The 16,933-nt window shown below is 45.2% G+C and overlaps 1 protein-coding gene across 1 annotated transcript in view; it reads right to left on the bottom strand.

The window, feature by feature from the left end:
- The window catches only part of CACHD1 (cache domain containing 1), a 205,874-nt gene that overhangs the window by 105,176 nt on the left and 83,765 nt on the right, over window positions 1-16,933 (bottom strand). Inside the window, exon 4 of the mRNA XM_038752670.1 lies at window positions 11,473-11,535. Within this exon, the coding sequence (XP_038608598.1) occupies window positions 11,473-11,535 (63 nt within the window). The remainder of the gene's footprint in view (window positions 1-11,472; window positions 11,536-16,933) is intronic.

Raw genomic sequence — 16,933 nt, 5'->3', positions numbered from 1 at the left:
GAGCTTAGAGCTAAGGTAAGTCTGGAGTGGTTGTCTGTTTATAAATTGGTGACACTTCCTGACCGCTTATTGTAGGCAGGGAACGTGCCTGTTATATTGTACACTCCTAAGCGCTTAGTACAGTGCTAGAAACAGAGTAAGCACTAATAATTACTACTGATTGAAGTTGCGCGTGTAAAAAAGCCAGCAGGCCTGGTTTGGGAGCCCTTTTTTTTTTTTTAATGGCATTTATTAAGCGCTTACTATGTGCAATTTCAGAAAGAGGGTCTGGGTCAGTTCCTATTATGCCAGAAGCAGTGTGGTCCAGTGGAAAGAGCAGGGGCCTGGATGTCAGATGACCTGAGTTCTTATTCTCACTCCACCACTTGTCTGCTGTGTGACCTTGGGCAAATCACTTCACTTCTCTGTGCCTCAGTTCCCTCATCTGTAAAATGGGGATTAAATCCTTCTCAATCAATCAATCAGTCGTATTTATTGAGCGCTTACTGTGTGCAGAGCACTGTACTAAGCACTTGGGAAGTACAAGTTGGCAACATATAGAGACAGTCCCTACCCAACAGTGGGTTCACAGTCTAAAAGCAGCGTGGCTCAGTGGGAAAGAGCCCGGGCTTTGGAGTCAGAGGTCATGGGTTCGAATCCCGCTCCACCACTTGTCAGCTGTGTGACTTTGGGCAAGTCACTTAACTTCTCTGTGCCTCAGTTCCCTCATCTGTAAAATGGGGATGAAGACTGTGAGCCCCACATGGGACAACCTGATCACCTTGTATCCCCCCAGCGCTTAGAACAGTGCTTGGCACATAGTAAGCGCTTAATAAATGCCATCATTATAAAAGGGGGAGACAGACTCCCTCATACTTAGACTGTGAGCCCCTTGTGGGACAGGCACTGTGTCCACCTGATTAAGTTCAATTTACCCCAGTGTTTATAACAGTGCTTGGCACACAGTACATGCTTAACAGATACCGTAATTATTGTTATAAATGACTACTGCCTCGGCCCAGAAAGCCGACAGATTCAATCTATCGTCCCTGGTTCCTAGTTGAAATTTCCCAACCCGACTTCCTGTCCTGAACCAAATATAGGTGACGCGGAGTCCTGCCTTTCACAGCAGTGAGAGTCATTTTTGGACACCTGCTTCAGAAGGGACTTCTTTCCCACTAAGATGAGGGGAAAAAAAGGCAGCTGCTGTTTTTCAGGTGGCTTATAGAGGCAGTCAGTGGAGCTTGAAACACTGCATGGGACTGCAAAGCCGAGATTTCAGTCCTCCAAAGGCTACCGGGACTCTGGAAGTTCCAGGACATCTTTTTGGGGTCCTTCAGGGGCTCAGTTCACCTCAGATGCAGCATGGCGTAATGGATAGACCCTGGGCCCGGGAATCAGAAAGTCATGGGTTCTAATTCCGGCTCTGCCACATCTGCTGTGTGATCTCAGGCGAGTCACTTCACTGCTCTGGGCCTCAGGTCCCTCATCTGGAAAATGGGGATTGAGACTATGAGCCCCACATGGGACAGGGACTGTGCCCAACCCAATCTGGTTGTTTTCACCCAGCGCTTAGAACAGTAATTTATCATCATCATCATCATCATCAATCATATTTATTGAGTGCTTACTGTATGTAGAGTACTGTACTAAGCGCTTGGGAAGTACAAATTGGCAACATATAGAGGCAGTCCCTACCCAACAGTGGGCTCACAGTCTAAAAGGGGGAGACAGAGAACAAAACCAAACATACTAACAAAATAAAATAAATAGAATAGATATGTACAAGTAAAATAAATAGAGTAACAAATATGTACAAACATATATACATATATACAGGTGCTGTGGGGAAGGGAAGGAGGTAAGATGGGGAGGTGGAGAGGGGGACAAGGGGGAGAGGAAGGAAGGGGCTCAGTCTGGGAAGGCCTCCTGGAGGAGGTGAGCTCTCAGTAGGGCCTTGAAGGGAGGAAGAGAGCTAGCTTGGAGGATGTAAGTGCTTAACAAATACACAATTGTTATTATTATTACCGCCAAATTGAGACGAGCGTGGATGTTTCTCCCCCATCATCTATAACTAGCACGCAAGGCTCACGCCCACCCATATACAAGCCCACCCGAAACAAAAAGCCAAAGTTAGGCCCCAGCTAGGGCTACTCTCCTCATGTTCAAAGCTCTTCTGAAATCTCCACCTCCTCCAGGATGCTCTCCTAAGATCGATTTTTCTTCTCCTCAGGTCATATCCTCTGAACTCTCCCCTCAGTACATGTGCAGTCCCAACTTACCCTATCCATTTCTACAGAGGTAACCGAGGAACAGAGAAGTGAAGTTTATAATATATTTATCTAATAATATCTGTAATTGATTTATTTATATTCATATCTGTCTCCCCCCCATTCTAGACTGTAAGCTCATTGAGGGCAGGCAATGTGTCTACTTAGTGTTATTTTGTACTCTCCCAAGCGCTTAGTACAGTGCTCTGCACACATTAAGTGCACAGATACAATTGAATGAACAGTAAGCAGCATGGTTTCGTGGAAAGAGCATGGGCTTGGGAGTCAGAGGTCGTGGGTTCTAATCCCGGCTCCGCCACATCCGCTGTGTGACTTTGGGTAAGTCACTTAACTTCTCTGTGCCTCAGTAAAATGGGGATTAAGACTGTGAGCCCCATGTGGGACAACCTGATTACCTTGTATCTACCCTAGCACTTAGCACAGTGCTTGGCACATAGTAAGCACCTAACAACTACCATCATTATTATTAGTAGTAGTAGTAAGCGATTAATAAATATGATTGAATGAATGACTGAATGAAGATCGATTTACCTACACTTACCATTTACAGACTTCACGATCGGTAAAAATCGAGAAGCAGCTTGGCTCAGTGGAAAGAGGCCGGGCTTTGGAGTCAGTGATCATGGGTTTGAATTCCGGTTCTGCCACTTGTCAGCTGTGTGACTTTGGACAACTCACCTAACTTCTCTGTGCCTCAGTTACCTCATCTGTAAAATGGGGATTAAGACTGTGAGCCCCCCCGCGGGACAACCTGGTCACCTTGTAACCTCCCCAGCACTTAGAACAGTGCTTTGCACATAGTAAGTGCTTAATACATGCCATCAGTATTATTATTATATACTATTTTGTGCCTGTGTCCCTTGTTAGATGGTAAACTCACTGAACAAGGGAATCACATCTTCCACCTTCATCACACTTTCCCAAGGGCTTAGTTCGACGCTCAGCACGTGGTTAAATAGAATACGATTGCCTGATGGATTGGTTGGGATTCCTGGTCACCTCAGTCCCTCCCATTCCTCTCCCACTGCTAATCAGTCACCCTGGCAGGGCCTGCCTTCCTCACCTTCCTATTTCTGAACAGGCAGCTCCAAGCTCTTTAATCCCTTCCACTCCACAGGCACAAGCCTCGGAATCAACGCAAACAATAATAATAATAATGGCATTTGTTAAGCACTTACTATGTGCCAAGCACTGTTCTAAGCACTGGGGGGATACAATATGATCAGGTTGTCCCACGTGGGGCTCACAGTCTTAATCCCCATTTTACAGATGAGGTAACTGAGGCCCAGAGAAGTGAAGTGACTTGCCCAAAGTCACACAGCTGACAAGTGACAGAGCCGAGATTTGAACCCTTAACCTCCGACTCCAAAGCCCAGGCTCTTTCCACTGAGCCACGCTGCAGTGGTATGCATCGCATGTCTTGCCAGACCAGACACGGTAACCACGCTTTTCAAGTCTTGGATAGTTCGTGAGGGTGCAGGCCTGTTCGCTTTCTCACTCGTCTCCCTTCTCTCTCCATCTCTCTCTTAAAAGAACATAACTTACACGTATGATTTGCCCACGATGTCTTTTGATAAAACGCCAAGTAAATATACTCTAAAGAGACTAAATTTTGGATTGGTGTTTCTCCGGGGAGGTCATTGCCAGGCAGACTTAAAGGAAGGGCAGGAGCAACTTTACAGAAACAAATATTCATTCACCACAGTGCGTGTCACCTGGAACCGCCACCCCAGAAGTTGCAGCTTCTGTATCAAACTGTGCCAATCCCAATCCACTCTGCTTATTCTTAGACTCTCCCAAGTGCTTCGTATAATGCTCTGCACACAGTAAGCGCTCGGTAAGAGCCCGGGCTTTGGAGTCAGACGTCATGGGTCCCAATCCCAGCTCTGCCAATTCATCATCAATCGTATTTATTGAGCGCTTACTGTGTGCAGAGCACTGGACTAAGCGCTTGGGAAGTACAAGTTGGCAACATATAGAGACAGTCCCTACCCAACAGTGGGCTCACAGTCTAGAAGGGCCAATTGTCAGCTGTGTGACTTTGGGCAAGTCACTTATCTTCTCTGGGTCTCAGTTAACTCATCTGTAAAGTGGGGATGAAGACTGTGAGCCCCACTTGGGACAACCTGATCACCTTGTAACCCCCCCAGTGCTTAGAACAGTGCTTTGCACATAGTAAGCACTTAATAAATGCCATTACTCTTATTATTATAAATACGATGGACTGCCTTGGCATTTGGCCTTTCCTCCCAAAGCCCCTTTCCAGGCAAACTGGGTGCTGGGGCCTTTTTATTTGGCAGAGGAGAGGAGTGAAATGAGAAAAAAAAAGAGGGGGTGGGGGAAGGGGGAGAGGACCCTGGTGCGGAAAGCCTTTGAAGAATGACAACTCTACACTGAGAATGCCCCCAAACCCAAAGCAGCATGGCCTAATGGGCAGAACTCAATCCTGGGAGTCAGAAGGCCTGGGTTTTAATTCAGCTCTGCCCCTTGTCTGCCGAGTGACCTTAGGCAAGTCACTTCACTTCTCTGGGCCTCGGTTCCCTCACCTGTAAAATGGGGATTAAGACTCTGAGCCCTAAGGGGGACATGGGCTGTGTCCAATCTGATTAGCTCGTTGCTACTCCAGCACTTAGTACAGTGCCTAGGCCATAATAAGAACTTAAATACCAGAGGAAAAAAAAGCCTACACCCCTGCTTGTGTGTAATAAGTGTGCAAAGGCAAACATCCCTTCCTGCTTAGCTCAACAGCTGGGGCTTGTCATTTATGCAATTAGCATCAGGTTCTTACTTAGCCCAGCCTTGTTTAAGGAGGGGGAAAAAAAAATTCCATGACCCAACAGAAGAATTCTCCGATGGCATAAAAATCTACAGTGGAGCGGCTCGGGGGGCCGCTCGGAGAGGGTGATGAGTGGTGATGAAGGATAAACCCAGGGCAGCCTGGCGGAAGAACTCATTCACTTCCCGCCTTGTTTACGTTCCTGAGAGATGATCTATGAGGGATATCCTCAACTTCCTCATAAAGCTCAAGTTCTGCTGCTTGTGATTCATTAGGGCTGAAAGACTTGTTATTAATAGCTCAGAAGTGCTCCATTATTCTTCCGACCATTTCAACCCCAGGCTATCACACTGGGCAGCCTCCCTCCTCTGAAGCCTCTCTGATGGCCGGGCTTTTTCATACCCCTCTCAGTGTTTGGACGTATTTATTTCTCTTGCTTGAGTTGATCGGGTGGGGTCTTCCATTAGAGGGTACTCACGGGCTTCTTTTTGGGGGAGGTGGGGTGTTTTTTAAGTTTTCTTGAAAGAGCCAAAACATGGGAAAGGTTGTGGTGGCAAGGAGGGACACTTCTAGTTACGAACTTACTTTTTCTCTTTCACAAATCAAAGAAAGAGTGGAGACATAAGAGGTGAGGCCTGTGCTGTGGTGGGATGTCCCACCTGAATGAAAAAGGCACTGGGCCACTGGTGCTAACAATCGAAAAGGTGATAGAAACTCCTCACCCTGGGCTTCAAGGCTGTCCATCACCTCGCCCCCTCCTACCTCACCTCCCTTCTCTCCTTCTCCAGCCCAGCCCGCACCCTCCGCTCCTCCGCCGCTAATCTCCTCACCGTACCTTGCTCTCGCCTGTCCCGCCATCGACCCCCGGCCCACGTCCTCCCCCGGGCCCGGAGTGCCCCCAGTCCCTCTGCCCATCCGCCAAGCTAGCTCTCTTCCTCCCTTCAAGGCCCTGCTGAGAGCTCACCTCCTCCAGGAGGCCTTCCCAGACTGAGCCCCTTCCTTCCTCTCCACCTCGTCCCCCTCTCCATCCCCCCCATCTTACCTCCTTCCCTTCCCCACAGCACCTGTCTATATGTATATATGTTTGTACATATTTGTTACTCTATTTTATTTGTACATATCTATTCTATTTATTTTATTTTGTTAGTACATTTGGTTTTGTTTTCTGTCTCCCCCTTTTAGACTGTGAGCCCACTGTTGGGTAGGGACTGTCTCTATATGTTGCCAATTTGTACTTCCCAAGCGCTTAGTACAGTGCTCTGCACATAGTAAGCGCTCAATAAATACGATTGATGATGATGATGATGATGATGGTAAACAGTTTTTCTGATACAAATGAAGGGAAACACATGGACTGCAGAAAAAGAGGTGTCCCGAACGGACCCTTTTCCTGTAGGACCCTGCAGCGGTGGGGCACGTTTCCAAGGAGACATATATGGTACTGAGGGTAGACTTTCCTTCCAGGGGGACAGGTTTGAAAAGGGCCACTTTGCTTTTGGAAGGTGAAAGCAATTAGTGGACATATTGTGATTGGGCAGGCCACCTCCATTTGGAGCCTGGGGAGTCACGTTGGGGTAGGGGCTTCCTAGGGGGTGGGGAGGAAGGTGTTCCTGGAGAGAAGGTGGTGAGGGCAAGGAAAGGAGACATATGTCAAAATCCTCTTGCCGGCCCCACTCATTCATTTATGCAATTGTATTTACTGAGTGCTTACTGTATGCAAAGCACTGTATTTAGCACCTGGGAGACAGATACATTCCCTGCCCACAACAACCTCAGAGTGCTCAATGGGCAAGAAAAAAAAATCCTGAGCCCCAAAGAGAAGCCCGGAAGCAATGCCGTATAGTAGAGGCAGAAGGACCTGGGTTCAAATCCCACCTCTGCTTGCTGTGTGACCTTGGGCAAGTCACTTAACGTCTCTGTGCCTCAAAGGAAAAATGGATATACCTGTTGTCCCTCCTGCTTAGACTGTGAGCCCCATGCAGGACAGGGATTGTGTTCGACCACTTAACTTGTACCTACTCCAGCACTTGAAATGGTGTTTGACACATATTAAGCGCTTAACAAATACCATAAAAAAAATGAAAATAGAAGTTCCCTGCCAGGGCTAGGCTGGGGAATTTGCAGCTTCCAGGCAGAGGTCAAAAAATGGGAGTCACCCTCTAGCCCAGCCTGGCATTGCTTCCATTCTTCCGGGATTCACAAAAAGGAGAAAGAGAAGAAGCTGACCTCAGGCCTCCAAAATAAACAGATTTAGCAATCCCCCACAAAAATCACCTCGGCGCATAAAGCTGACAGATCAGGCACCCAGCAATGTTTTCTGATCCTTTCTTCAATTCTTGGCCGCACATTATGAAAAAGAGACTCCTGTGCTACAGACGGTAGTTTTGAAATGTTCGGGTCCAAAAACTTGTTTTTCCGGTTACACCTTTAGTTTCTCTCTTTCACCCAAACACACCCTGCTTTCTTAGAGCACTCGGGCATGGAACCTTTGACAAGTGCTATATCTTTGCTAAGTACTTACGTGATTTTTGTTTTCCCAACACTGTTGCCACAGTTTCCCTGGAAACCAAATCAGGTATTTAAAAAAGTAATGAAAGCTTAAAGACACAGTGTCAGGTGTCCATACTTCAAGGTAAAAAGTTTTCAGGGGTTTTGCTGAGAGTTATTCATCATACAAATGATTTTCTTGCTTTCTCTTTTAATTTTCTCACCTCCTGAATCAATCAATCAATCAATTGTATTTATTGAGCACTTACTGTGTGCAGAGCACTGTACTAAGCGCTTGGGAAGTACAAGTCGGCAACACAGAGACAGTCCCTACCCAACAGCGGGCTCATAGTCTAGAAGGGGGAGACAGAGAACAAAACCAAACATACTAACAAAATAAAATAAATAGAATAGATATGTACAAGTAAAATAGAGTAACAAATATGTACAAATATATACAAACATATAAATAAATATGTACAAACTCCTGAAGCCTTGGAAGGTATTACATGCTGGCTTGGAATCACTGCCCAGTGAAATGACCCACACAGGTTTCAATCTTCCACCCAAATAATAATAACAATAATAATGGTATTTGTTAAGCTCTTATTATGTGCCAGGCAGTGTTCTAAGCGCTGGGATAGATACAAGGTAATCGGGTGGTCCCATGTGGGACTCACAGTCTTAATCCCCGTTTTACAGATGAGGTAACTGAGGCACAGAGAAGTTAAGTCACTTGTCCAGGCTCACATAGCAGATGAGTGGCAGAGCTGGGATTAGAACCCACGTCCTCCTACTCCCAAACCTGTGCTCTTTCCACTGAGCCATGCTACTTGGTAGCGTGAAGTGTGTCCACAACTCAAAACCCTGGACACCTGACCAGATGCATCCAGATCACAAAATCAACCTGCTCAACACAAAAGGGAGAGACCAACCCCTTTCTGTTTATCAAAAATGTATGCTTTTTCTTGTTTTTTTGGTTTTTTTTTTAAAATGGTATTTGTTAAGTGCTTTCTTTGTGCCAGGAACTGAACTAAGCGCTGGGGTAAATACAAGCTAATCAGGTTGGAACACGGTCCACGTCCCACATGGGGCTCACAGTCTTAATCCCCACTCTACATACCAGGGAACTGAGCCATGGAGAACTTAAGTGACCTGCCCAAGGTCACCGAGCAGACAAGCGGTGGAGCCATGATTCGAGCTCAGGTTGTTGAATTAAGGTTTATGAAACTCTCAAAACAATTCGGTTTAGGTCATCGTTATTTAATACAAATGATTGCATTTCAATTTGTGCAAGCCAGGGTGGGCTACCAGCCAAAGAAAATACTGAAATTCAATAACTGATTTTCGCATTCTCCCTATTAATTCTTTCACTACCTTCTGACAGTGAAATGGTGTCTATCCAAGTGGCCCTTGGAAACTCTGGTTGGATCAAATCAAGTTTGAGTCTTGGGATATTTCCTCTCTGCTGCTAGTTGAACTGCCTCGTCTTACATAGAACAGTCATTCGTTTATTCATCTTATTTACTGAGTGCTTACTGTGTGCAAAGCACTGTACTAAGTGCATGGGAGAGTACAATGCAAGAATAAATAGACACATTCTCTGCCCACAATGAACTTACATTCTAGAGACGGGGTGGGGGGGAGACAGACATTAATATAATAAATTAAAAATGTTATATAAGTGCTGTGGGGCTGGGAGGGGGGAAGAACAAAGGGAGCAAGTTAGGGCGACAGTAAGAGCACTGGCAGATATTTTAACGAGTTCAATTTTCACATTTACAGAATTTCACATCCTTGGGGTTTTGAAAGACCGAGGAACGCTAAACTCAAATACGGTTTTGGTTTGTTTGGCTTTACAATATCACCCCCTATACCCCATCCCCGTGGAACCTAACTTACAGAGTGTAATTTACCCACTCTACATTCATTCAGTCAGTCATATAAATGCAGCGTGGCTCAGTGGAAAGAGCCCGGGCTTTGGAGTCAGAGGTCGTGGGTTCAAATCCTGGCTCTGCCACTTGTCAGCTGGGTGACTTTGGGCAAGTCACTTCACTTCTCTGGGCCTCAGTTACCTCACCTGTTAAAATGGGGATTAAAACTGTGAGCCCCCCGTGGGACAACCTGATCACCTTGTAACCTCCCCAGCGCTTAGAACAGTGCTTTGCACATAGTAAGCGCTTAACAAATACCATCATTATTATTATTATTATGTACTGAGCGCTTAAGGGAGCAAGTCAGGGTGACAGCAGAAGGGAGTGGGAGAAGAGGAAAGGGGGGCTTAGTTAGAGAAGGCCTCCTGGGGGAGAGGTGCCTTGAAAGAGGGGAGAGTCATTGTCTGGCGGATTTGAGGAGGGAGGGCTGGGCTGTAGTAGGAGAACAGCAAGGTGAGGTAGGAGGAGGAAAGAGAGGAGAGTGTGAGGAGGAGGAGGCAGAGAAGGAGTCATTCCACCACCAAGTGTAAATGACAAATAATAATAATAATAATGTTGGTATTTGTTAAGCACTTACTATGTGCCAACCACTGTTCTAAGTGCTGGACTATGTACTGAGCACCGTTCTAAGCACTGGGGGAGATACAAGGTCATCAGTTTGTCCCACGTGGGGCTCACAGTCTTAATCCCCATTTTCCAGATGAGGTCACTGAGGTACAGAGAAGTTAAACGGCTTAAGGTCACACAGCAGACAAGTGGCGGAACCAGAATTAGAACCCACATCCTCGGACTGTCAGGCCCGGGCTCTTGCCACTAAGCCACGCTGTTTTTTGGGTAAAGCGAAAAAAGTCTCCCTTTTAGTTTTTGGTGAGGCCCTGTTTTCAGTCCATTTAAAATCCATCCTGATTGAGGTAAAAGGAGATCAAATTACTGGCTGATGGTCCCATGCAGTAACTCAGGTGGATTAACTGAAATTAAAAACCAGAGGCCAGCCAAAAGTGTCTTTTTCCCAATGCTACCCATATGACTGAATTTAGGAGGAAATCCATTGACAGGACAGTATGCAGCCCTAAATACATATCTGTAATTTACTGATTTACATTAATGTCTGTCTCCCACTCTAAACTGTGAGCTCATTGTGGGCAGGGAATGTGTCTGTTACACTGTGGTATTGTATTCTCCCAAGCGTTTATTACAGTGCTCTGCGCACAGTAAGTGCTCAATAAATACATTGACTGACTGATTAAAATGAGTCCTGTTTAAGCAGATAGCAGAGCCTAGCTATAAAACCTTAATTCAACAATTGAGAAAACCGAAAGTGTGTTGGGGCGGAGAGGGGAACCAGAGCTAGGCGAGGCCAAGCAAAGCAAAATAAATAAATACATAAATAAAAAATAAATAAAACAACAAAAAAAATAAAACCAAATGAAGCGAGAGAGAAGATTTGGCTTTGAAACAGTTCCCAATTTTCACAACAATGAAAAAAAAGTGGAATGGTGAGTTTTTCAGCTAGTAATAATAATAATAATTTCTAGACTGTGAGCCCGTTGTTGGGTAGGGGCCGTCTCTATATGTTGCCAACTTGTACTTCCCAAGCGCTTAGTACAGTGCTCTGCACACAGTAAGCGTTCAATAAATATGGTTGAATGAATGAATAATGATGACGGTACTTGTTAAGTGCTTATTATGCTCCAAGCACTGGTCTAAGTGCTGGAGTAAATACAAGGTCATCAGATTGGATAGAGTCCCCATCCCACTTAGGGCTTTGGACCAGATTAAATTTGGAATGCATCTTTTTATTGCTGTATTGTACTTTCCCAAGTGCTTAGTATAGTGCTCTGCACACAGTAAGCGCTCCATAAATATGATTGATTGAATGAATGAATGAAGTAGCTCTAAGGATGCCCAAGCAGGTTTCACAATGTGGCCATCAACTACCAGGGTGGCAACTCCAGCACCGTGTTGGAAGGGCATGGACAGGGTCAGTTGGCACAAAGCCACTCACCTGCTGCACTTCGCTTTCTCCGTTGGAGACTTTCTCCGTGTACACAAAGGAGTTGAATATCCGCTGCAAGAAAAAGAGAAGAGAACCGGCGTTAGGATCACCTCGCATTAGACGGCCAAGAGGAGCTGGACGGAAACATTGTTTTCCGGAACCAGTGGCAGGGCAAGGAAATGACTTCCAATTTAAACACCGAAAGGGGGACCAAAAAATAAATGCCAGCTTTAACCGCTGGCCATCAGCTTTTGGTAAAAAACACACACAGCTGGAGTAAAATGAACCAGATGCAACGCTACGTTTTTCATTTTCAAAAATATTCTTAATTATGTAGATCTCCGGAGTCTATGCCATTTTATCCAACTGGCATAATCCAAGAGAGCTACGGTTCTCATTTAAGTAAGCCCTATACTCTGTGGATGCTATAATTGTTTACAGATCCGCAAATGTAATGCAATAAAGCTCTTTAGATTTTTCTTTCCGCATTCCCTCAACTTCCCTCTCCCGCTTCTTTCCGGCCCAGTATTATACCACCCTGCTTGTCCCAGCTACCCCTATATGAAACCCTGAAGAGATTAATAGGATGCAGCCTCTCTAATGTGAAAGGGCTTAGCAGAAGATCCCTTTCTTACATGCAAGGAAACCTCACCCCTGCCAAGAAAACAGTGGAAAAAAAAAAATAAGACAAGCTCCTTTCTTCCTTCCCCTCCTCTCCACATGAATAGGGGACTTTACAATACCACAGTTGTTTATTACCAGCTCTTTGATGTGACCCGACTAGAAGGAAGAGGGGAGGGAAGGGGGGGTGGGGGGTCTTCCAATTCCACCTGAAGCCTGGAAGATTTCATGGAACTTTTGGAAGACTGTTCCCTCTGACAGAAGACCTTAATCCACACTTCCTCCCGGACCTGCCCTCTTTGTACAAGTTGGCGGCCCACCCTCCTTCCACCTTCACCAAGGCAGCACCAAATAACTGCAAGGGTGGATTGGCTATTTTGCCCCCAGAAACCAAAGGCTATGGCTGTTCCTTAGTAAATGATGGCATTTATTAAGCGCTTACTATGTGCAAAGCACTATTCTAAGCACTGGGGAGGTTACAGGGTGAACAGGTTGTCCCATGGGTTGCTCACAGTCTTAATCCCCATTTTACAAATGAGGTAACTGAGGCACAGAGAAGTTAAGTGACCTTCCCCAAAGTCACCCAGCTGACAAGTGGCAGAGCCGAGATTTGAACCCATGACCTCTGACTCCAAAGCCCGGGCTCTTTCCACTGAGCCATGCTGCTGCTTAGTTATTTTTGGATTTACATTAATGTCCTCCTGCACATGGCACATGTGACCATACCGTTCTTGGGCTGAGATCACTTCTGACCCACTGCAGTCATAGAAGGAAACTCCACCATATGGTAATTTGTGCTGCAGGGTGCTCAGAGAAGGTAAAGGATGCAGTCAGTAAATCGTTTTTATTGAGCGCTTACTGTGTGAAAAGCACTATACTAAGCATTGGGGAGAGTACAACAATATAACAGACACATTCCCTGCCCACAAAGAGTTTACAGTCTAGAGGGACATACATTAATAGAACTAAATGGACCTAAGTGCTATGGGGTTGGGAGGGGGGATAAATAAAGGGAGCAAGTCAGGGCGATGCAGAAGGGAGTTGAAGAAATGGAAAAGAGGGCTTAGTCAGGGAAGACTGTGAGCCCACTTTTAGACTGTGAGCCCACTGTTGGGTAGGGACTGTCTCTATACGTTGCCAACTTGTACTTCCCAAGCGCTTAGTACAGTGCTCTGCACACAGTAAGCGCTCAATAAATACGAATGATGATGATGAGGAAGGCCTCTTGAAGGAGATGCGATTCAAATAGCAACCAGTAATATCAAAGCTGGCTGTTTTTAGTTTCCCCTGAAAACTGACCACAGCCTGAGGCACAGAGAAGTTACATGACTTGCCCAAGGTCACACAGCAGACATGTGGCAGAGCCAGGATTAGAACCTAGGTCTTGACTCCTGGGCTTGTGTTCTATCCATTAAGCCACGCTCTTCTTTTAGGTCATCACTAACCATCATACTGGGTCCTTAGGATGAGCCACTGAGAGAGCACCCCCACCTTATATCGGTGGTGCGCCCTGCACTTTTATTTTCCCAAGAGCTTTTACATCAATTATCTCATTTTCATACTCACAACCCAAATAATAATAAAAATAACAAAATGTGGCGGAGCAGGGACTACAGCCCAGGGCCTCTGTCTTCGAGGTCTGCTCAATAAATTCCACTGATTGATTTCCACTAGGCCATGCTACTTCCCTGTGAGACAGAAACTAGTATGCCTATTTACTGATAATGAAACTGAGGAACAGAGAGGTTAAGTGACTTGCTCAAGTCACAGGGCAAAGCAGCAGCAGAGCTGGGAGCAGAACCAGGGCTTCCCAAGTTCCAAATCCTGGCTCTATCCATTAGGTCACACTGCCCCTTTGGTAGTTCCCAGGTGAGCCCTAATTAGGAAAGTAGCATAGAGAAGCAGCATGGGTCAGTGGAAAGAGCATGAGCTTGGGAGTCAGAGGTCATGGGTTCAAATCCCAGCTCTGCCGCTTGTCAGCTGCGTGACTTTGGGCAAGTCATCTAACTTCTCTGTGCCTCAGTTACCTCATCTGTAAAATGGGGATTAAGACTGTGAGCCCCATGTGGGACAACCTGATCACCTTGTATTCTCCCCAGCGCTTTGCACATAGTAAGCGCTTAACAAATGCCATCATTATTATTATTATGGTGTAGTGGATAGAGCACAGACCTGGGCGTCATAAAGTCGTGGGTTCTAATCCCTGCTCCTCCACTTGTCTGCTTGGGCAAGTCATTTCACTTCTCTGTGCCTCATTACCTCATCTGTAAAAATGGGGATTGAGACTGTGAGCCCCAGGTCGGGCAGGGACTGTGTCCAATCCAATTTGCTTATATTCATTCAATCGTATTTATTGAGTACTTACTGGGTGCAGAGCACTGTACTAAGCGCTTGGGAAGTACAAGTTGGTAACATGTATATCCACCCCAGTGCTTAGTGCAGTGCCTGGCATGTAGTAAATGCTTAAATATCACAATTATTATTATTATTATTATCCCGCTCCTTCACTGTCCATTGTGGCACATTTCACTCACCCTGAAAAGTCCGAGTCCAGCAGAACACACACCCAGGTTTTGAAAACAAAAACACGGAGGTTGGGTGTGTTTTGTGAATAAATCCAGGATGTTACTGGGGGTTACCTCAGTTCTGGAAAATCTGAACTCTTTGGGTGTTTTTAAACATCCTTCCCTGGACTCGGGCACGGTCGAGTGAGCTGCCACGGTCAACCGCACCTGTCCGACGTCAGGGAATCTTTCATAGACTTCCGGGGGAGGCTGCATCCAAATCCCAAATCGAGAAGCTGAAACCTCCCAGGAGTTTCACGGCTCAGCCGGGCGGGGGGTCTGACTGGAGAAACGGATGAATTTTGAAAGACGGAAAGCTAAGCAACTACAGAGTTGGCGCTTGCGATTTTTCTCTCAATGATCTGCCTTGCTGTCAGGAAGCATACGCTCAGAGTAATCACGAGAGGTAGTCAGGGGAAAGAAATCAGGCGTTTTGTTCCACTCAGTTTAGGACCATCACTTTCCTTTATTTCTTTCCCTGGAGGATGTTAGGAATGTCAGAAATTTGAACTCTTTATTCCAACTAGCCTTGAGAAAGCCAGCAGTAAATCTCCTCAGTTTACAAGTCCCTGGAAGTCTAATGAGTTTTTTGGGGTTTTTTTTAAGAGCTGGACTCAACTCTATTCAAACTTCTATTCTCAGACTTCTTATCTTCCTGAGTGCTTTGCTAAAATGCCTATCCAGAGTCTCAACTTCAAGCAGACTTTCCTGTATTAGAGAAGATGACTGAATAGCAGATAAGGAAAAATATATTAATTGTGGTGTTAAGCATGATATCAAACTGTCAAACACTGGGGTAGGTACAAGATCATTAGGCTCTACATGGGGCTGATATTCTAAGTAGGAGGGAACACAGATATATTGAATCTCCATTTTGCAGATGAGGGCACTGAGGTACAGGAAAGTGAAATGACTTGCCCAAGGTCACACAGCAGGTAAGTGGGGGAGCAGGGAATAGAACCCAGGTCCTTTAAATCCCAGGCCCATGCTCTTTTCACTAGGCCAAACTGTTCTCCTATTTTGATGCAGAACAATATTCATGGATTATTCTGAATCAAAAAGTGAACTGCATTTCTACCATGATATCTTTAATCTTCACACCAAGAAATAAGGAAATCATCTTTCCGAACTCCAGGATAGAAGACTTGACCCTTGAGACAACATTGATCTTTTTTATTTCTAAATGTTCATTTTCCTCTTTGTGCATTTTTAGAGCTTCAGGATAACCAGGAAAAAAATGTCTCTGTCAAAGAACAATCCACTAGAGAATTCCTGGTCACTTACCACTCTGCCTAAGGTTCTATGTAACTGAACCTAGTCTGACTCAGTGGTGCAATCTGGCAGCTCCTTGAAAAAATACTTTTTGAGTATGGTCTTTTGATTTTCATTCAAAATGGCCAAAGATGAAAAATAAAACCCAGTTTCCAAGGTGTGAGACTAAAAAATAAATCTAAACTAATAAATAACCCCTATTAAAGGAAAGTATCAACTGGAAAAAAAAAAGTCTGGTGGCCTCAAAAATGCTCAGATAAGGTCACCTAACCCCTTCCCTCAGGCTAGGTATTAATTGCTCTGCCACAACTCCAGGAATAACTGCTCAGCAGCTATTCTGTATGCCATTCAAAGCTGCTATCCAGAGTTTTCAGCCAGAGAAACTGTATTTCATTCTGGATGAAACAGTTTTAAACTTTGTACTGAAGGAAGAAAATTTAAAAAAAAGAATTCCAATCAATTCTCCCCAAGACATTACCTAATTATATTATTCTCTGCAGTGCTGAAAACACCATAATTGCTGATCCCAAATGAAAGTGGAGAAAATTTAACTTCATATGGGACAGAGCCCCCAACAAAGCTTACTGTCTATCTCGGGAGACTAGATTTCCCCTCTTCCTCCCCCTTCTCACTGTTAATTGAGCCCTGCTTAACAGATGGCAAGAGAACTCCAGTTTGCTGGAACAGGAACAATTAATTACACAAATGTATAATGAGATGGTCAGTCAAGGTTATTCACTCCACACCCTCAAATCCTCCAAGCAGTTTTAACTAGATATTTAAATGAACCCTGCTGAAGACTTGGAGCAGGAAAATGAATGCCTCAACGAACGGTAATAAGATTGCTATCTCCCCCTCCATCCAATCCGTCCTGAGAAAATACAGACTTGAATTCTTAATCAAAAGCTTATGCTCCTATTGACAGATCATTTCGGCTAACCGGAATGAAACCCACAGTTTCAACCATTCAACTCTGGGTCTGTTTCTGGGAGCCGAGACGTTATTCTGAGGAG

Source organism: Tachyglossus aculeatus, chromosome 10 (assembly GCF_015852505.1).
Source record: "Tachyglossus aculeatus isolate mTacAcu1 chromosome 10, mTacAcu1.pri, whole genome shotgun sequence".
NCBI lineage: Eukaryota > Metazoa > Chordata > Mammalia > Monotremata > Tachyglossidae > Tachyglossus > Tachyglossus aculeatus.
Note: the sequence above shows the minus strand (reverse complement) of the source record. Positions and strands in the feature narration are given on the sequence as shown.